The 21,763-nt window shown below is 35.1% G+C and overlaps 1 protein-coding gene and 1 long non-coding RNA gene across 2 annotated transcripts in view; one reads left to right on the forward strand and one right to left on the reverse strand.

Annotated features, from left to right (window-relative positions):
- The window catches only part of LOC103238074 (uncharacterized), a 35,927-nt gene extending 24,895 nt beyond the window's left edge, over positions 1 to 11,032 (reverse strand). Inside the window, exon 1 of the long non-coding RNA XR_499069.3 lies at positions 10,889 to 11,032. This is a non-coding gene — a long non-coding RNA (uncharacterized lncRNA). The remainder of the gene's footprint in view (positions 1 to 10,888) is intronic.
- CCDC73 (coiled-coil domain containing 73) overlaps positions 1 to 21,763 on the forward strand; it is a 170,649-nt gene that overhangs the window by 93,860 nt on the left and 55,026 nt on the right. Inside the window, exons 7-9 of the mRNA XM_037999541.2 lie at positions 1,490 to 1,528; positions 9,006 to 9,141; positions 9,383 to 9,462. Coding sequence (XP_037855469.2) covers positions 1,490 to 1,528; positions 9,006 to 9,141; positions 9,383 to 9,462 — 255 coding nt within the window. The remainder of the gene's footprint in view (positions 1 to 1,489; positions 1,529 to 9,005; positions 9,142 to 9,382; positions 9,463 to 21,763) is intronic.

Raw genomic sequence — 21,763 nt, forward strand, 5'->3', positions numbered from 1 at the left:
ACATGGCTGGTTGGCGTTTAACTTGGTCAATCCTCTAGAAGACTATGTAACAATTTTTTTTTTTGACAGAGTCTCATTCTGTCACTCAGGCTGGAGTGCAGTGGTGCAGTTTCAATTCACTGCAACCTCCATCCCCCCGGGCTCAAGCAATCATCCTGGCCTCAGCCTCCCGAGTAACTGGGATTACAGGCACACACCATCATACCCAGCTTAGTTTTGTTTGTTTTCAGACTTTCACCATGTTACCCAGGTTGGTTTTGAACTCCTGGGCTCAAGCAATCCACCCGCCTCAGCCTCCTAAAGTGCTAGAATTACAGACATGAGGCCTTGTGCTGGCTTATGTAACGGTTTTTAAAAACCTATAAAAATTAACAAATCTTAGAAATCCTGCTTCTTGGAACTTATCCTAATAAAAAGAATAACTATAAAAGTCTAGATACAAGCATGTTTATTTCAGAATATTTCATAATAGTAAAAAACTCAATTCAGTAAACCTGTAAACATGAGTGATTAGGTAAGCTATGGTAAAGTTAAAAAATGGAATACTGTGTAGCCATTAAAAAGTTATATTGTACATTAATTTGTCACAGAAATGTGTTTATTATATATTAAGTAAAGTAGGTTACAAAATAGATATTTATTATCACTTTCCACTGGCTCTCTTTTAAAGTATAAATATATGTTTTTAAAAAACTGGTAGAGTGGGGCATGGTGGCTTACACCTGTAATCTCAGCACTTTAGGAGGGCAAGGCTGGAGGATCTCTTGAGCCCAGGAGTTCAAGATCAGCTTGGGCAACATAGTGGGACCCTGTCTCTACAAAAAATTTTAAAAATTAGCCAGATGTGGTGGCATGTTCCTATAGTCCACAGCTACTTATGAGGCTGAGGTAGCAGGAGGATTGCTTGAGCCCAGGAGGTTGAGGCTGCAGTGAGCTGTGATCATCCCAGTGCACTCCAGCCTAGGTAATACAGTGTGACCCTATCTTAAAAACAAACAAACGAATCAAACAAACAAAAAACTGATAGTACCAAAGTGTTAATGACTGTTATCTGTGGATCATGAGATGATTTGTTTGTTTAAAACAGTTGTTATGCTTGTTTTTTTTTAAACTTTTCCTCAGGGAAGAGCTAATATGAAGTAACAAACTCCCCTAGACTGCTCTCTCTATCTCTCTTGCTTTATTTTTTGTCTTAGTGGTTATCACTCTCTAACATGCATACATTTTACTTATATTTGTCGGTCCTATCACCACCCCCCACTAGAAAGTAAGTTTCTTAAAGGTAAGGACTTTGTTTTGTTCACTGCTATATTCCAGGAGTCTAGGAAAGTATCTAGCATATAGTAGGTGCCATAAATGTGTTGAATAAATCAATAATGGTACACAGAAGATAAATGCCACATTTTATAGTATGTAATTTTGATACCAGAGGAATTCGTTGTAGATAATTAAAGTATTTTAATGAGATTTTTCCCCCTTATTTTTCAAGGTTTCTAAATACTCTTTACAGAAGAAAGTGAGTGAAATGGTAAGGAAATTACAAAACATATTTTCCCCCCATCTGGATTAGTACTTAGGGGGATTAGTATTTTTGTGAATAAGATGTGACATATATAGTGAAAAAATTAATTGTTGAAACTGGATATTACTGTCCCCAGTAATATTAAAGGGGATATTTGCAATTTCGCGTGTTGCATACATGAATTATTTCACAAATTTATTTCTAGATTACATAGTACTTATACAGGTTGAGCATCCCAAATCTGAAAACTCAAAATTTGAAATGCTTCAAAATTGGAAACTTTTTGAGCGTCAACATGATGCTCAAAGAAAATGCTCATTGGAGTATTTTGGACTTCAGATTTTTGCATTTGAGATGCTCAACCCGTAGGTATAATGCAAATATTCCAAAATCCAAAAATATCCCAAATATGAGATACTTCTGGTCCCAGCATTTCTGATTAGAGATATTCAACCTGTATATTTAAAATAAATTTTACACAGTTCCCAAATTATTGTTAGGGTCTTATAGTTAAAACAAACAACAAAACTCTAAAACCTCTTATTTTAATGGTATCTCTTCTAGATATTTATGTAAACATGTAATTATTAATTGTAGCCTGAAAAGAACAAAATATATGAAGCAGTATTTGGGATATAATATTTATCCCTTATCAGTCTACACTTGGGATATGGTACTGATCCTACATTATTCAACAAGTATTTATTTGCTGTGCCTTCCTCTTTTATAGTCTATTAAAAAACGAATGTTTTTGCTTTTACAGCATAACGCTTTAGGGAATATTTACTTTGATATTTTTCCCTTCTAGCCCTATTTTATTCAGAAGGATTTTCTTTTCTGTGTTTTTGGTTGACCAAAATTTTCCTATATCCACTTAAATTGTCAAAGGGCTTTTTGGGTGGGGTTATGCTATTCAGTCTTCATTTTTTGGAGCAGACTTTAAAGCAAGTAAAATTAATTTTTGAGTAAGGCTTATATATTATATATATGAGAAGTAAGAAATGAACTATCACCCCTTCTGACATTACATACAAAAACATAAAGTATTTTGCTTCTTGAAATTGTTTGGTGTGTTAGAAAATAAAAGAGCCATAGAGAGATTGCTAAGCTTGATTGAATAAAAGATGTGAAAATTCTGTTGCTGTTCAACTGGAAAGAATAAAAATAATGTTGTCAGACTATTTTAAACCATGATTTTAATTAAGAAGCTGAAAAACTAGATTCTGGTTTAGCTTTAAGTACCATGACATTTGTACTGAAAGTCATCTTCAACGCTACAGTGGTTTTACACAAAATATAGTGAAATTGAATAATGTGCCCTTTGACCTGGGAGATAAGGCTACAAGTTAAAGATCAAAGGCAACATAAAATGTGTTTTATTTTATTCCACTTTCAAATTTCATCAAACAGATACTTACGATCTTTAAAAAAAACATAAAAACATGTATATACTTATTCTAGTTTTTGGTCACTTCTAAGCTTTTTGTTACTGTGAATTACAACATTTATGCCTACTAAAATGATATTTCAGTTATAGTCATAATATTTTTTCTGACAGTTTAAAGCATTGCATCAATTTTAATTTAAAAAAATTTATATATTGATATATATTTAATATTTTATATTCATTCTGGCAGAACATTTATATTTTGGATTTAAAAGTTAGAAGTACTCCTTTTTCTAAGCATTCTTACATATATTCATTTTACATTATTCCTGTTACATTATTATTATATAATTCAGATGACTTGTTCTTTATTCTAAGTGCTGTATAGTATTCAGTAATTCAGTTAATCTTATTTTATTCCAAGCAGTACATTATTCTTTTATGTTATTTGTTTCCATGGGCAAGACAGGAAGCAAGATAGCCACTAGTGTGAAGGCAGGACTATGGGGAGCAATAAAGTTAGGGTCCTAAAAGAAATAGCTTGAAAAGTAGTATTAAAAAAATGTCAAGTTTATGAGCTCCTATAGGTGAGTACTTAACTACTAGTAAGTTTCTGTCTTCTGTGATTCAGTAAGCTGATTATCTTTTAGAGGTAGTGATATGTTCTGAGATAAATTAACATAATCACAAATCAAATCATTTTTCCATCCTTTAAAAGTACCTCCCCTTTGAAAAAAAATCTCGATAATTACCAATAAAAAAGGATGCAATAAAAACATGTGAGAGATAAATCTTAGGACATTACATTTACCATCATTGTGATCTGGTCATTGATACAAATTTTTCCTGCTGTGTTTAGTGATTACTATATAGATGATCATGTTGGTTAATAATTGAATTTATAGGTGTCTGTGTTGTAAAACTGAATAGCTAATACAGCTTAATGAAGGAAGTAAACTTATCAAACCATTGTCATATTGTATTTCTCTTCTGTATATCATTTTCCTCTAAATAAAAGATTTACAAGAAAGATTTTTTTCCTTAGGAAATTAAAGCAATTTCAATATTTAAGGTTTTGATAGATTAAGAATAACCACATACTTTCTTTCAGAGTAGAATATTTTTAAACTGAAGACTTATCTGGAAGTAACTTCATGATCATAAATATTATGTATATATGTACACACATACATTAGCAGCATGACTTTAGGTTTTTAAAGTAATCTATGCCTCTTATTTGCAACTGAAAAGGTAAAGATATCTTAAGAAAGATGCCATAGGTTTTTGAAAATTGAGTTTTATAACTCCATTGATTTAGTTTGGGTTCATATTGAAGAAATTAGATTAGTTACAAAATTGAAAATGAATATGTTAAATTTATTTTTTGATTGTTATCTTTTCCTCTAAAATTTACTCTTAACAAACTGATTGTTTTAAGGGAAACTAATTTTGTCTCCAGAAGTTTTCAAATCAATCTTCTTAAGTAAACAGAAAAAGGGGGAAATGTGAAGCTGTGCATTTTGTCAGTAAATATATTTCTAAAAAGTTATGCATAAATATTTTTACATTATTCCCATTTTAAATGCTTCAAGGCTTTAAAGTAAGCTTTTAGACTACACACACATACAATTATGGATATGCTATTTTTTCTCTAATGTTGACTTTCATAGGTTAGATTTGTTTAAAACGAGGTGTACATGTGTTTAGAAAGCAATGAATGCTGACATTTTTTGTAGACTGTCTTTGCATTTGATAGTAAAACTGTGTAGAAGAAAGAATAATTTGAATCGATTCATGCAGGTAAAAAGAGCCAAACAATATGTACTTAACTATTTCTTAATCATCTCAATAAAATAGCCTTATAGTACATTAAAGTTTTAATAATAGTAAAAATCAATTTATTTGTATTCTTCTCTAAAGTGTTATTACCAATTACTTTTTGTTATTGCTTTTCAGAGAATTTAAACTATTTGTTGATAGTCATGAAATTAGTGGCAAACTGGACAATGGACCTCTTTATCTCATTTTCAAAACTAACTAGGTTCATATAGGCATATATGGGCTAATAAGCTGTAGGTACCCATGTGATTTAGAAGTCTTAATGGTATATATCATGGCCATTGAATATGCTACTGTGTTTGAAAATCAGAATTATGTCATGTAAACAAATGCAATGAAACTGCAATTTTTGTCTCAAAAGAAGGATGTTGGAATAGAGTATATCAGAAATTAATGTATACAAACCTCAATGCATGAAATCTCTTTGATCTTTGCTACATTTTTAGTTAACAGAATTGTTAACCTTTGTAGGCATTGACTACCTATTTTATTCATCACTTTTTAGCTGAAAGGTTAAGAAAGCTTTTGTGGGATGATGTATTATGTAGTAGATAGTATTCTAAAGAAGGCTACATAAATATTGATTAGAATAAAAAATTAAAACTTCCTTGAATTGGCCAGGCATGGTGGCTCACGCCTGTAATCCTAGCACTTTGGGAAGCCAAGGCGGGTGGATTGCCTGAGTTCAGGAGTTCGAGACCAGCCTGGGCAACACGGTGAAACCCCGTCTCTACTAAAATACAAAAAATTAGCTGAGCATAGCGGCATGCGCCTGTAGTCCCAGCTACTCAGGAGGCTGAGGCAGGAGAATTGCCTGAACCCGGAGGCAGAGGTTGCAGTGAGCCGAGATCATGCCACAGCACTCCACACTGGGCGACAGAGAGAGACTCCGTTTCCAAAAAAATAAATAAATACATAAAACCTTCCTTGAATTGAAAAAATGCCATTAACCCGGTTTTCAGTGAAATTGTGTTAGGTTTCTAGACATCTGCTGAGAGCTAATATAATTCTCTCAATCAAAAATTAAGGGGTATTTTAGAAGAAAGGAATATGGTTCATTATTGCTCACCATTACTGATAATAGTAACTACCCAGGTAGGCATAAGCTCTCCAGGACTAAGTACATTTATCAACTTGTTTGCATTTATAACTACTGCACAATTAAATCAACTAAGTAGTGAAAAGCCTGATGACATACATGAGAAACTTTCAACTGATATATCATAATTATTACCAATAATATTACCATTTTTAAAATCATTTAAAAAATAGCTTTGAAAAAGTTAAGACTGTCGTCAGACTTGCCAAGATAATATAGTTAGGTACAACTAAAATGGTAATGTGTGTTCTTCATGTATAAATGTGTGTGTGTGTGTGTGTGTGTGTGTGTGTGTGTGTGTGACGGAGCCTTGCTCTGTCGCCCAGGTTAGAGTGCAGTGGCGTGATCTCAGCTCACTGCAACCTGTGCCTCCTGGATTTAAGTGATTCTCCTGCCTCAGCCTCCCCAGTAGCTGGGATTACAGGTGTGTGGCACCATGCTTGGTTAATTTTTGTATTTTTAGTAGAGATGGGTTTCACCATGTTGGCCAGGCTGGTCTTGAACTCCTGACCTTGTGATCCACCCGCCTTGGCCTCCCAAAGTGCTGGGATTACAGGCATGAGCCACTGTGCCTGGCCCTTCATGAATATTTTTAAAAGGCCATGCTTATTCTAAATAAAAGTTAATTAAAACTATTGATACTTTTATCAGTTAAGGAATAATAACAAATCATTTTATTGTGGTATTTATATGATGGGCTCTGTTTTTTTTTTTTTTTTTTTTTTTTTTTGAGATGGAGTCTTGCTCTGTTGCCCAGGCTGGAGTGCAGTGGCATAATCTTGGCTCACTGCAAGCTCCACCTCCCAGGTTCACGCCATTCTCCTGGCTCAGTCTCCCGAGTAGCTGGGACTACAGGCGCCCACCACCACATCAGCTAATTTTTTGTATTTTTAGTAGAGATGGGGTTTCACTGTGTTAGCCAGGATGGTCTCGATCTCCTGACCTCGTGATCTGCCCGCCTTGGCCTCCCAAAGTGCTGGGATTACACGCGTGAGCCACCATGCCCGGCCATGATGAACTCTGTTTTTTAGTGCTTTATGTATGTTGATTCATTTTATCCTCACAGCAACCCTATGAGTGAAATACTATTATAAACTTCATCCTAAAAATAGGGTAGATAATTTACCCAAGGTCACACTAAATTGCAGAAACAAGATTTAAACATAGGCAGACTAGCTTTTGACCACTATGCTCTACTACCTGTCCTTTGGTTTTTCTTTTTCTTTTTCTTTTTCTTTTTCTTTTTTTTTTTTTGAGATGGAGTCTCGCTCTGTCGCCCAGGCTGGAGTGCAGTGGCGCGATCTCAGCTCACTGCAATCTCTGCCTCCTGGGTTCAAGTGATTCTCCTGTCTCAGCCTCCTGAGTAGCTGGGATTACAGGTGCACGCCACCATGACTGGCACATTTTTGTATTTTTAGTGGAGACAGGATTTCACCATGTTGGTCAGGATGGTCATGAACTCCTGACCTTGTGATCCACACACCTTATCCTCCCAAAGTGCTGGGATTACAGGTGTGAGCCACTGTGTCCGGCCTGTACTTTGGTTTTAAGCAATAAGAAATGCCTCTGGTTAACTTAGGGGAGGCATTCACAATCAGCCAGAGAATAAAGAATTGTTTGAGAATGAACAGGGACTCAGAGTAATTCCAGAGTTTATGAGGCAGGATGTAGGAACCCACAACAGAGGTCTCATATCAGTTTGGATAGGATCACTACTGAACTTCTTTAGTTTTATATAGTCTTTTTGCTCAACATTCAAATTCCAAGAAGGTAGCTATCAATTGGTTTAATTTGAGAACATGCCCTTCTCTTAATTAGGGAATAATAGGACCCCTGAATTTTAGTTCTGTTGTAATGTGTAGTCCACGTTGTAATGAAGAAAAAGTATTTCAATACAGTAAATTGTGGTGCTGTTAGATAAGGGAAATGGATGCTGGTTAGGCAAAATCAAACTTTTACTATTAGAACCCCCTCTATAAGACAACAATGGTTCATTCAGAAAACAATTATTGAGTGTCAATGGATGGGCCTATACTGTTCTTTGTTTAGAACTGCTCATCATAGAAGGTGAAGCAGATGGGGAAAAAAATGAATGAAAGATGTGAAACTAATTAATGATTCTGCTAATGTCAAGTGAAGATAAAAAAACTTTTAATAAGTGTTATTGATTTTTATTAACATAATATTTAGTTTTTAAGAGTTAAAAGTCATATTCCTAAGTATGGTAAGAGTAGTTCCTTTAGCTGAAAGCAGTGGAGGCCCATATAATATTATATAAGTAGGGTCTAATTTTTACCAATTATGTCTCCAGTTTAAGTAGACTATCAACTATCCTATGTTGCCTCCCTGTCACTGAGAGATATTATCCTTGTCATTTCTTTTTCTTTTTTAGAGATGAGGTCTTGCTTTGTCACCTGGGCTGGAGTTCAGTGGCCGAACATAGCTCACTGCAGCCTTAAACTCCTGGCCTCAAGCAATCCTCCCACCTCAACCTCCTAAGTAGCTAGGACTACAGGCATGTGCCACCACGCCCAGCTAACTTTTATTTTTGTAGAGATGGGATCTTGCTATGTTGCCTAGGCTGGTCTCAAACTCCTGACCTCAAACATTCTTCCTGCCTCATCATTTCATTTCTTAATGCAGTGAGAAGGTACTATATTAATTAAAATCTTGTCAGAAAAATTACTTGAATTTTAGTAATGCACATTGAAATTATTCTAGCAAATTGAAAGGACAAAGAATCAAAACAGTGATCTGGATAGATCCTGATTATTCAAATGATTTAGAGAAAGAAAAAATATCTCCTAAAATACTAAAAATATTGCTTTAATTTTCTCCTCACTTTTCTTAGTGTTAGGCTGATTAGCGTTTTTTATAAAAAGATTTTGAAAAAGAAATTGCAAACAAGGGAAACATAACATGAAGTGACTATTTTGCTATAGGAAAAATATGTTTGCTTTAGTTTTACACAGATTTAGAAATGTCTGCTAACAAATATTTCCTCCTTGCAGTTTACTCAGAGAGTACTTTTAAATGACATTTATTTATGTTATATTACTAACAGCAGTTGTTTACCACAATATATTTTTATATATTTGTTGTGTGGGTGTGTGTGTGTGTGTTATATGTATAACATTTAAAATTACTCCTCAAAATAGGAACAAAAGGTCCAGTTACATCTTCTGGCTAAAGAAGACTATCATAAGCAACTGAGTGAAATTGAGAAATACTATGCCACAATAACAGGTCAATTTGGATTGGTAAAAGAGAATCATGAAAAGTTAGAACAAAATGGTATGTGCTATCTTATTTAAATATACATATTCAGTAGAGAATGTTTGAATGGACTTATTTACTAGGAATACTTTGAATTTCTATGATAATACTGATAATAGTAAATGGCAGTTAATGACTGTTACCTAAATTTAATAACGTATGTATTGCATTGTTACTGTTTTCCCTGTTTATCTTAATGATACTTTCTTTGAAATACACATTGAATATAATGCTTTCTTAAGTGTCTTTAATGTTGCAGTACGGGAAGCAATACAATCAAACAAAAGACTTTCAGCTTTAAATAAAAAACAAGAAGATGAAATATGCAGTTTAAAGAAGGTATGAGTGATATAGTTTCATACTAAGTAAAAATTGTAATGTAAAATAGTCTTATGGGCTATTACTAGAGGACAGTTGGGTAGAATTTTTTGGTAGGATAAATAAAATGTTTTCAATACAGATGCATAAATTTTGAATTATGATTCCAGTAAAGGTAATTAGTGCATTTGTTGTAATCCATTCAAAATATTATTTCTTTGACTTGTGACCAGTAGCATGCATTTTTATGGTGACATGAATACCGTATAAGGATTCATTGTATGTCATCCCTATTAGCACCATTCATTCAATATTTATTGAGTGACTTTTATATACTGGTTGCTATATGGCACTAAGGATACAGCTATGAAGAAAATAAAACATGTTTCTACTTTTATGAGAGTTAGAGTCTGGTGGTGGAGTCAGACATAAAACAAATAATTACACAGACTAAATAATATAAAACTATTATAAATGAGCGGAAGAAAAAGTAAAAGGTGTGATGACATCACAGGTGACTTTATTAGATTGTGGGTAAGAGGGTGGAGGAGGGAAGGGAGTAATGTTTTGGGCAAGGGGAATAGCATGTGCAAAAGCCTTGAGACAGGAAAGAGTTTAGTATATTTGAGGAACTAAAAAACATCTGATATGGCTGGAGCATCATGAATGAAGCTCTGAATTGAGCATTTGTTTGTTGCTTACTGAGCTTCAGTATCCCTTTGCCTTCTTCCTAACCTTATCCAGATTTTTGTTTTGATGTCTCTTGCTTTAGAGCTGAGCCCCAAATTGGCAGGAGAGCACAAATATATTTCTTTCCTCTGACCATAGGCATTGGTTCAGGAATGGATAAATGACTTTAGCTAGCTTCTGGTTATAAACTAGGAAGAACGTAACCTCTACCGTGGCTGGCAGTCAGCCTACAACCATGAGAAAAGCCAACAAATAAGAACCTGACAATGTGGATGCCAGATTGGTATGACATAAAGAAACCTGTTCTTTGATGACATTATTAACTGAATCAACCAACCCTGCATCTTGTCCTACCTCTAGACATTTGAATTATGTGAACCGATAAGTCCCCATTATTACTTAAACCAGGTTGGTTAGGGTCAATTCCGTTTTCCATGATTTGCAACTAAAAATATTCCAACTGACACAAAGGAAGAGTTGGTACGATAGGAATAGGTAAGGCTTTGTTCTTTCTATAGAGAATGACGTCTGTTTCCTTTTCCCACTCCCTTCCAATCCCTCTCTCAATACCACTTTGAATCATTTTAGGACCACCTCCCTACCTCTGAGAGAATTAAGTACCTATGCTTACTGGCACTCCATAAATATTTTGAAACAATATTTACTGAGTATCATTTAAAATGCACTTAATTTGTAGTTATTTATTATATTGGTATGCAAAAAAATCTTCTGTTTGCCCCTCCAGATCTGTACTTACCTTTTGAAGGCTTATGTATATGGGTTGCATCAATGGGCTTCCATATCTTCTGACTTCCTGTTGAGCTGGGCCAGTGGAGAGCCTAGGCAGGAGATGGGAGGAAGGAGAGAGTGAATCAGGGTATTTATTCCCCTGTTTCTTCTCTCTGAGATAACTTCAGGCTGGCCATGTCCCTCAATAGATCACTACTTCTCTCAAATTGGCCTAATCTACATGATCCTGTCTCTTTTTGGGGTTCCAGTAACCTCTCTTCTTGACCTTCTGGGTCTAGATGTGGTGACAGCTACAGTGCTGCTAGTCAGTGGAACTTGTGCCATCCCTTGTGGTTCCTTTATATCCTCCTCCACCTTTGCAAATAAACCCATCTTCAGATTATCCTAGTTTATGTGTGCCATCTGTTTCTGTTGGGATTCTGACATACTTAGGGTAAAACATTAGTAAGGCCAAAGTTAGGAATTCAGTTTTGTATTGGCTAATTGATTCAGTACAGAGAAAGTTGTTTCACAGTCAAAGATTACACTCTAAACCTAATCTATATTTTTAGTTGTATATTTTGGACTCAAGAGATAAATGAATACGAATGGCATCATTCAAATATACCATTAATTCTGAGGAAAATAATAACTTCTACTAATTTGGGTCAATGTTGTTGTCTTGACTCTAAAGGATCCTATTTTTAAAAGGAAAAAAATACCAGAAATCCGAGCGTTTTACTTTTATATATACATAGACTTTCACTATTTTAATATAATTTAATATATTTTAATTAATAAACAATTTTTAGAGAGTTTTAGGTTCACAGCAAAACTGAGTGGGAAGTACAGAATTCCCATATACTCCCTGTCCTTACACATGTGCAACCTGTCTTACTATCACATCCTCACCAGCATTTGGTGTTGTCAGTGTTTTGGATGTTGGTCATTCTGACTGGTGTGTAGTGGTATCTTATTTTGATTTGCAATTCCCTAATGACATATGATATTGAACATATTTTCATATACCTACTTGTCATCTGTGTGTATTTTTTGTTAAAGTGTCTGTTCAGGCCTTGGGCCCATTTTTTAATTGGGTTTTTTGTTTTCTTATTGTTGAGTTTTAAGAGTTCTTTGTATATTTTGGGTAGCAGTACCTTCTAAATGCTAAGTCAGAGTTCGAAGACCATTAATATTAGAATACTGTTGACTGTGATATGTATATCTTCACTGTTATAACTGCCAATACATTGGTTATATATTCCTTGGACTTTATTCTTATGCCTGAGGGATCAGAAAGTAAAAGCATAGGTGTATTTCAGTACAGAACATTAGAATGGGTGGTGATAATCATGTTTCTGGCCCTTAAAAGTCTGTCTATTTAGCAAACTACTTAAGAGTACAATTAATATATATGTAGAAAACATTTCTTTTTAGATACATCCTGGAAAATTAGAGGTGGCTCTTTTTAATATAAAGAGAAAAAGCTATAATTTTAAAAATCTGTTTGGAATCCCAAGTAAGAATTATTAAAAAGACCATACATTTCTATCGATATAGATTTCAAATACAAATATAAATAACTATTAAATCAGTAGTTGTGAATAAACACATTTTTGTTGATGTCTCTTTGGTTCATTTATGTTTTAATACTTTTAACAATGACTTTAGTAATTAAATAACATTCATAATTAATTTGGAATTAATTAATATGAATATTAATTCATATCAATTGATTTCATATGAATATGAAATAACATTCATATTAATAAAATAAAATTCATATTAAGCCTTTATACAATTAGTTTATGCATTCTTATGAAAATATGCCTCATAAATTTTGTACTAATTTTTTTGCATTAAATGAAAACAGATGTTTCATTGTAACGTAATAGACTATTATATTTCTTTTTTTGTTATATACTTTATGTTCTAGGGTACATGTGCACAACGTGCAGGTTTGTTACATATGCATACATGTGCCATGTTGGTGTGCTGCACCCATTAACTCGTCATTTACACCAGGTTTATCTCCTAATGCGATCCCTCCCCCCTCCCTCCACCCCACCACAGGCCCCAGTGTGTGATATTCCCCACCCTGTATCCAAGTATTCTCATTGTTCAATTCCTACCTATCAGTGAGAACATGCAGTGTTTGGTTTTCTGTCCTTGCAATAGTTTGCTAAGAATGATGGTTTCCAGCTTCATTCATGTCCCTATAAAGGACATGAACTCATCCTTTTTTATGGCTGCATAGTATTCCATGGTGTATATGTGCCACATTTTCTTAATCCAATCTATCATTGATGGACATTTCAGTTGGTTCCAAGTCTTTGCTATTGTGAATAGTGCTACAATAAACATACATGTGCATGTGTCTTTATAGCAGCATGATTTATAATCCTTTGGGTATATACCCAGTAATGGGATGACTGGGTCAAATGATATTTCTAATTCAGGACATAGGCATGGGCAAGGAATTCATGACTAAAACACCAAGCAATGGCAACAAAAGCCAAAATTGACAAATGGGATCTAATTAAACTAAAGAGCTTCTGCACAGCAAAAGAAACTACCATCAGAGTGAACAGACAACCTACTGAATGGGAGAAAAGTTTTACAGTCTACCCATCTGACAAAGGGCTAATATCCAGAATCTACAAAGAACTTAAACAAATTTACAAGAAAAAAAATCAAACCCATCAAAAAGTGGGCGAAGGATATGAACAGACACTCACTTCTCTTTTTTATTTTCTTTTTTTTTTTTAAGACAGAGTCTTGCTCTGTTGCCCAGGCTGGAATGCAATAGCACAATCTCGGCTCACCGCGACCTCTGGCTCCTGGGTTCAAGCCATTCTCTTGCCTCAGCCTCCCAAGTAGCTGGGACTACAGGCATGTACCACCATGCTTAGCTAATTTTTGTATTTTCAGTAGAGACGGGGTTTCACCATGTTGGCCAGGCTGGTCTCGAACACCTGACCTCAAGTGATCCGCCTGCCCAAATATCCGCCTGCCCAAAGATTACACATGTGAGCCACTATGCCCGGCCTGCCTATTATATTTCCAATGCACAATTTAAGACTCTGACCTATAGATGGAGATGAGGCTCATGTAGATTCATGGAGAGATACCCTTAGTGGATTTATGTAAGAAGATGCGGAATGTCTTTCTATGTGTGAGAAGAATGGTGTTGCTCATGAGGACGCTTGCCTCTTTCTCTCAGGTCTTGGGGCCTAGGCTAGGGCTACTTAAATGTACTAACATGTCATGTAGTAGTGGTCTCTGTCACTTTAGAAACCATTAGTGTCAGTGTTCATGCTGCAAAGTTGTTCTTGGAAGACAGACTGTTACAGAAGGGTAAATTGAGAAAATTTAATTACCTTTGCGACTTCAAAGTTCAAGTAACTGAAAGGGTGAGAATTTTAAAATACATATTCAGAGCCAATTTTTAATATTGTAGACATTGTAAGTACACTAATTTTATATTTTATATATCTTATGTAGCTTTGATTTTTAACTTTGGGAAAAGCTTTTTTTTTTTTTTTTAACTGTCTTTTTCAGAAGAGAATCAAATTTTGTAACATTGGTTGTATCACTTATTTAAAACTTCTAATCATTAATTCTCCCAAAGGTAATTTCCATTTCTCTTGTACTGTTCTATGATTTTGTCCAGAACAGTTGTTATTGTGATAAGATGGAATTCCTTTTTTTTTTTTTTTTTTTTGTGGAGCAGAGTTAAACAGACCAAACTTAGTGGTTAGATAAAAACTAGGTATTACCATTCTGAATGCTGAGTTCACCATTATGGCAATCATGAAGAATTCCTGATACTATCTATGAGCAGCATTCATAACCTCTGCTATTTGTCTGAGTAAATGTCAGAGCACTCAAGGAGATAGTGATATTAAACAGACTACCCCTTACCAGAAAGGGAGGGGTGAAGGAGAAAAGAGCGCAATATTTATGACTCCAGGAACTATAAGTTGTAATTTAATGAGATCAAAGCATTGCTGTTTATTTGCTGCACTAATAGCTTTGAATAAAATGGTTAGAAAACAGACAGTGTACTAAAAGTTCAAGATATTTAAAGGCTTATAAAGTCTATAAAATCAAAAGCATATTTTTCAGTGGAAGATCTTTTAGTGAGGTCTCTGATTTTAATTTATTATGCTCTTGAGATTAAGTAATTAATATATAAAAGAAAAAGAAAGATATAAAAAATTATTAGTTTTTACTTTTGTCAGTCATATACTGATTTTCTATACCCTTCTCCTCCCAACCTCCCTATTGTCTCATAGCAATAATTATAACAGGAATTGATGAATTTTAGAGTATCTCCTGTAAGACTTAGCTGATTATAACAGCTCCATGTTTTCAATTGTTGAAAAATGTAGAAAAACATAGACATTTGTCCCATTTTGTAATCTTGAAGAGGAAAAAACTTTTAGAAAACCAATCTTTATGCAGAAGATTATAAGCCATTTTATCCAAATACAAGTTTTACCCATATACCTTTTATCAACAGGACATTGCGTTTTAGGAGTGAACCTGGAACACATCACTAGTATAAAACAAGCTATTCTATATATATATCGCGCTCTCTCTCTCTCTCTCTCTCTCTCTCTATATATATATATATATATATATATATTTTTTTTTTTTTTTTTCTTTGAGACAGAGCCTTGCTCTGTTGCCCAGGCTGGAGTGCAGTGGTGCAATCTCGGCTCACTGCAAGCTCTGCCTCCCAGGTTCACGCCATTCTCCTGTCTCAGCCTCCTGAGTGGCTGGGACTACAGGTGCCCACCACCACACCCGGCTAATCTTTTGTATTTTTAGTAGAGATGAGATTTCACCGTGTTAACCAGGATGATCTTGATCTCCTGACGTCGTGATCCGCCTGCCTTGGCCTCCCAAAGTGCTGGGATTACAGGCATGAGCCACTGGCCTGGCCGCTATCTAATAATTTACTTTCTAAGTCATGTGGATATCTAGTTCATCCAGGTGTATATTGCTTTAGGAAAAAATAGAGAAAAATCAAAATTTCAGGGAATTATTGCTTGTTTTCCTTTGAAACTTATCTTAGTGCATAAGAAAGCACCTTTAAAGCAAGCTGTTAGAAACTCTATTGTGTAAAGAAAGGTATACATTATTTTAAAGCCAATATGATTAATATCTTTTTTTAAAAGTAGACTCAATTGACAATCCTGCTGCTGGGCATATACCCAAAGGAAAATAAATCAGTATATTGAAGAGGTATCTGCACTCCCATATTTGTTGCAGCACTGTTCACAATAGCCAAGATTCAAAAGCAACCTAAGTGTCCATCAACAGATGAATGGATAAAGAAAATGTGGTACCCATACACAATGGAGTACTATTCAGCCATGAAGAAGAAAAAGATCCTGTCATTTGCAAAAACATGGATAGAACTAGAGGTCATTATGTTAAGTGAAATAAACCAGGCACAGAAAGATAAACATCACAGTTCTAATTTATTTGTGGCATCTAAAAATCAAAATAATTGAACTCATGGAGATAGAGAGTAGAAGGATGGTTACCAGAGGCTGGGAAATATAGTGAGGGCCAGGGTGGGGGAAGGTGGGAGTGGTTAATGAGTACAAAGAAATTAGAAAGAATGAATAAGACATAGTATTTGATAGCACAACAGGGTGATTATTGTCAATGATGATTTAATTGTATATTTAAAAATAACTAAAATAGTGTAATTGGATTTTTTATAACACAAAGGATAAATCCTTCAGGGGATGGGTACCCCATTTTCTATGATGTGATTATTACACACAGCATACCTATATCAGAACATCTCATGTACCCCATAAATATATACACCTACTATGTACCCATAAAAATTAAAATTTAAAAAATCAGTTGAGCATAAAAGATTTCCTTTTAGTATTCTGATGTTTAACTCTATACTGCATAACAATATAAATATCAGTCAAACATCCTATAAATATGAATTGGGATGAAGTCTTTAGGGTTCTGTACCAGATATTTTACCTTTGAATTAATTTCATAATTTTTTAAGATGTTAATTACTGAAACAACTAGGTTTATTTTTATATCCTTCAGTATCCATAGTTGTTTTAATTATTATCTCATGTTTTTGAATATTTTTCCACAGTGGAAGTTATGAATTCAATAAGTTATTTTGTTCGATGAGTTAAGTCAAAGACCATCTGGCCTATGGACTTGAATAATTATTTATTATACTTGTTTTCTACTGTGTACTTGAATCTGAACTTATTCAAAATTTACTTATTTTAAACTCACAGTGTAGGACTGCTGGTTACAACAGTAAAGGTTTTTCTCTAGCCATAAAATATGCTGTTAACATATTTAACATAATGTTTATCACTTACCATCTACTAACCTTTATTTTGGCAGTATTGGTAATAAAACTGCACTTGTCTGTTCACACTTAAATCAGGAACATCTATCTGTAACATGGTGATCTAAAGGGCTATGGTTGTTACCTTGGATGGAGTAAAGTAGCTATACTTACACCTACCATTTTCTTTTTTTTCTTTTTTTCTTTTTATTATTTTACTTTAAGTTCTAGGGTACATGTGCATAACGTGCAGGTTTGTTACATATGTATACATGTGCCATGTATATATGTTACACATGTTATATAACATATGTTACATATGTATATATGCACCCGTTAACTCATCATTTACATTAGGTTTATCTCCTAATGCTATCCTCCCCCCTCCCCCCATCCCCTGGGAGGCCCCGGTGTGTGATGTTCCCCACCCTGTGTCTATGTGTTCTCATTGTTCAGTTCCCACCTATGAGTGAGAACATGCGGTGTTTGGTTTTCGGTCCTTGTGATAGTTTGCTCAGAATGATGGTTTCCAACTTCTTCCATGTCCCTATAAAGGACATGAACTCATCCTTTTTTATGGCCGCATAGTATTCCATGGTGTACATGTGCCACATTTTCTTAATCCAGTCTATTATTGATGGACATTTCGGTTGGTTCCAAGTCTTTGCTATTGTGAATAGTGCCACAGTAAACATAGGTGTGCATGTGTCTTTATAGCAGCATGATTTATAATCCTTTGAGTATATGCCCAGTAATGGGATGGCTGAGTCAAATGGTATTTATTGTTCTAGATCCTTGAGGAATTGCCACACTGTCTAATACAATGGTTTAACTAGTTTACAGTCCCACCAACAGTGTAAAAGCATTCCTATTTCTCCACATTCTCTCCAGCATCTGTTGTTTCCTGACTTTTTAATGACTGCCATTCTAACTGGTGTGAGATGGTATCTCATTGTGGTTTTGATTTGCATTTCTCTGATGGCCAATGATGATGAGCATTTTTTCATGGGTCTGTTGGCTGCATAGATGTCTTCTTTTGAGAAATGTCTGTTCATATCCTTTGCCCACTTTTTAATGGGGTTGTTTGATTTTTGTAAATTTGTTTAAGTTCTTTGTAGATTCTGGATATTAGCCCTTTGTCAGATGGGTAGATTGTAAAACTTTTCTCCCATTCAGTAGGTTGCCTGTTCACTCTGATGGTAGTTTCTTTTGCTGTGCAGAAGCTCTTTAGTTTGATTAGATCCCATTTGTCAATTTTGGCTTTTGTTGCCATTGCTTTTGGTGTTTTAGTCATGAATTCCTTGCCCATGCCTATGTCCTGAATGGTATTGCCTAGGTTTTCTTGTAGAGTTTTTATGGTTTTAGGTCTAAGATTTAAGTCTTTAATCCATCTTGAATTGATTTTTGTATAAGGTGTAAGGAAGGGATCCAGTTTCAGTTTTCTACATATGGCTAGCCAGTTTTCCCAGCGCCATTTATTAAATAGGGAATCCTTTCCCCATTTCTTGTTTTTGTCAGGTTTGTCAAAGATCAGATGGTTGTAGATGTGTGGTATTATTTCTGAGGGCTCTGTTCTGTTGCATTGGTCTTTATCTCTGTTTTGGTACCAGTACCATGCTGTTTTGGTTACTGTAGCCTTGTAATATAGTTTGAAGGCAGATAGCATGATGACTACAGCTTTGCTCTTTTGGCTTAGGATTGTCTTGGCAATGCAGGCTCTTTTTTGGCTCCATATGAACTTTAAAGTAATTTTTTCCAATTCTGTGAAGAAAGTCATTGGTAACTTGATGGGGATGACATTGAATCTGTAAATTACCTTGGTCAGTATAGCCATTTTCACAATATTGATTCTTCCTATCCATGAGCATAGAATGTTCTTCCATTTGTTTGTGTCTTCTTTTATTTTGCTGAGCAGTGATTTGTAGTTCTCCTTGAAGAGTTCCTTCCCATCCCTTGTAAGTTGGATTCCTAGGTATTTTATTCTCTTTGAAGCAATTGTGAGTGGGAGTTCACATATGATTTGGCTCTCTGTCTGTTATTGGTGTATAGGAATTCTTGTGATTTTTGCACATTGATTTTTGTATCCGGAGACTTTGCTGAAGTTGCTTATCAGCTTAAGGAGATTTTGGGCTGAGACGACGGGGTTTTCTAAATATACAATCATGTCATCTGCAAGCAGAGACAATTTGACTTCCTCTTTTCCTAATTGAACACCCTTTATTTCTTTCTCTTACCTGATTGCCGTAGCCAGAACTTCCAACACAATGTTGAATAGGAGTGATGAGAGAGGGCATCCCTGTCTTGTGCCAGTTTTCAAAGGGAATGCTTCCAGTTTTTGTCCATTCAGTATGATATTGGCTGTGGGTTTGTCATAAATAGCTCTTATTATTTTGAGATACGTCCCATCAATACCTAATTTATTGAGTTTTTAGCATGAAGGGCTGTTGAATTTTGTCGAAGGCATTTTCTGCATCTATTGAGATAATGATGTGGTTCTTGTCTTTGGTTCTGTTTATATGCTGGATTATGTTTATTGATTTGCGAATGTTGAACCAGCCTTGCATCCCAGGGATGAAGCCCACTTGATCATGGTGGATAAGCTTTTTGATGTGCTGCTGAATCCGGTTTGCCAGTATTTTATTGAGGATTTTTGCATCGATGTTCATCAGGGATATTGGTCTAAAATTCTCTTTTTTTGTTGTGTCTCTGCCAGGCTTTGGTATCAGGATGATGTTGGCCTCATAACATGAGTTAGGGAGGATTCCCTCTTTTTCTATTGATTGGAATAGTTTCAGAAGGAATGGTACCAGCTCCTCTTTGTACCTCTGGTAGAATTCGGCTGTGAATCCGTCTGGTCCTGGACTTTTTTTGGTTGGTAGGGTATTAATTATTGCCTCAATTTCAGAACCTGTAATTGGTCTATTCAGGGATTCAGCTTCTTCCTGGTTTAGTCTTGGGAGGGTGTATGTGTCCAGGATTTTATCCATTTCTCCTAGGTTTTCTAGTTTATTTGCATAGAGGTGTTTATAGTATTCTCTGATGGTAGTTTGTATTTCTGTGGGATCAGTGGTGATATCCCCTTTATCGTTTTTTATTGTGTCTATTTGATTCTTCTCTCTTTTCTTCTTTATTAGTCTTGCTAGTGGTCTATCAATTTTGTTGATCTTTTCAAAAAACCAGCTCCTGGATTCATTGATTTTTTGAAGGGTACACCTACGACTTTCTAATCAACCTTGCAAATTGACCGTGAATCTTTGTGTCATTAACAATAAAATGTTTAAGTGATGCAACTGCTCTCATCAAGTTGTTTTTTTTTTTTTTTTTTGCCATTTTCTTTCATCCTGAGTAAATCAAACCTTTGATTTTATCAACTTTTATATTAGACAAAGGTAAATTACATTTTTCTTTATATTGTGTTCGTTACTCTTTTCTACTTATATTTATTGTAATTTTTAGTTTCTCTTAGATCTTTGAATCTGTTAAGGTACTACAGGATATTTAAGTATGAAACATTGTACCTTTTCTTGAGGAACTTATAGTCTATAGGAAAATCTTTATTGTTACCAGCTATGAGATTATTAATCTTAACTATTTAAATACATAAAGGAATACTTAAATATTCATGCCATTTATTAATACTTGAGAGTACTTTATTTTACAAGTAGGGAAAATAATTCTACATCACAATGCAGCTGTAGCAATCATAGAATCCCTTGAATTCAGCTTAGTAGAAATAATAGGTAACAGTCAGTGCCTTGCACATGGTAGATGCTCAAATACTGGTTGCATGGATTATTACATGCCAGGGACTTTTTATTTATTATCTCCATTTTATAGATGAGGAACTTAAAGCAAAATGAAGCTATTAAGTAAGTTGCCTAAAGTTACACAACAAGGAAAAGAGAACCAAGATTGGAACACAGACAAATTTTGTTTCTAGAACCTGTGATTTTTTTTTTTTTTTTTCTTTTTTGAGAGGGAGTCTCACTCTGCCGCCCAGGCTGGAGTGCAGTGGAGCGATCTCGGCTCATTGCAAGCTCCGCCTCCTGGGTTCACACCATTCTCCTGCCTCAGCCTCCCGAGTAGCTGGGACTACAGGCGTCTGCCTCCACGTCCGGCTCATTTTTTGTATTTTTTTTAGTAGAGACGGGGTTTCACCATGTTAGCCAGGGTGATCTCGATCTCCTGACCTCGTGATCCATCCGCCTTGGCCTCCCCAAGTGCTGGGATTCCAGGCCTGAGCCACCGTGCTCGGCGAACCTGTGATCTTAACCATTCCACTGACAATAATAGCAGCACAAGCAATTCATTCACGTAAGTTTTTTCTCTCCTGTATTCTTCATTAGGAATAGTGTATTTATTAAAAGGGGACATTGTTGACAATTCATACTCCTAAACTACCAGCTCCTTATATTCCTTCACTCTGCAGAACTGCAGACTAGCATGTCGCCACCTTGAAGGTATCTGATATTCTGCTTCGTTTGGGCTTTTTCATTCAGCCTTCCCCTTTCTCCAACTAGAGGATCCTTTTCTATTATCTTTACCATGACA

Source organism: Chlorocebus sabaeus, chromosome 1, assembly GCF_047675955.1.
Source record: "Chlorocebus sabaeus isolate Y175 chromosome 1, mChlSab1.0.hap1, whole genome shotgun sequence".
Classification (NCBI taxonomy): Eukaryota; Metazoa; Chordata; class Mammalia; order Primates; family Cercopithecidae; genus Chlorocebus; species Chlorocebus sabaeus.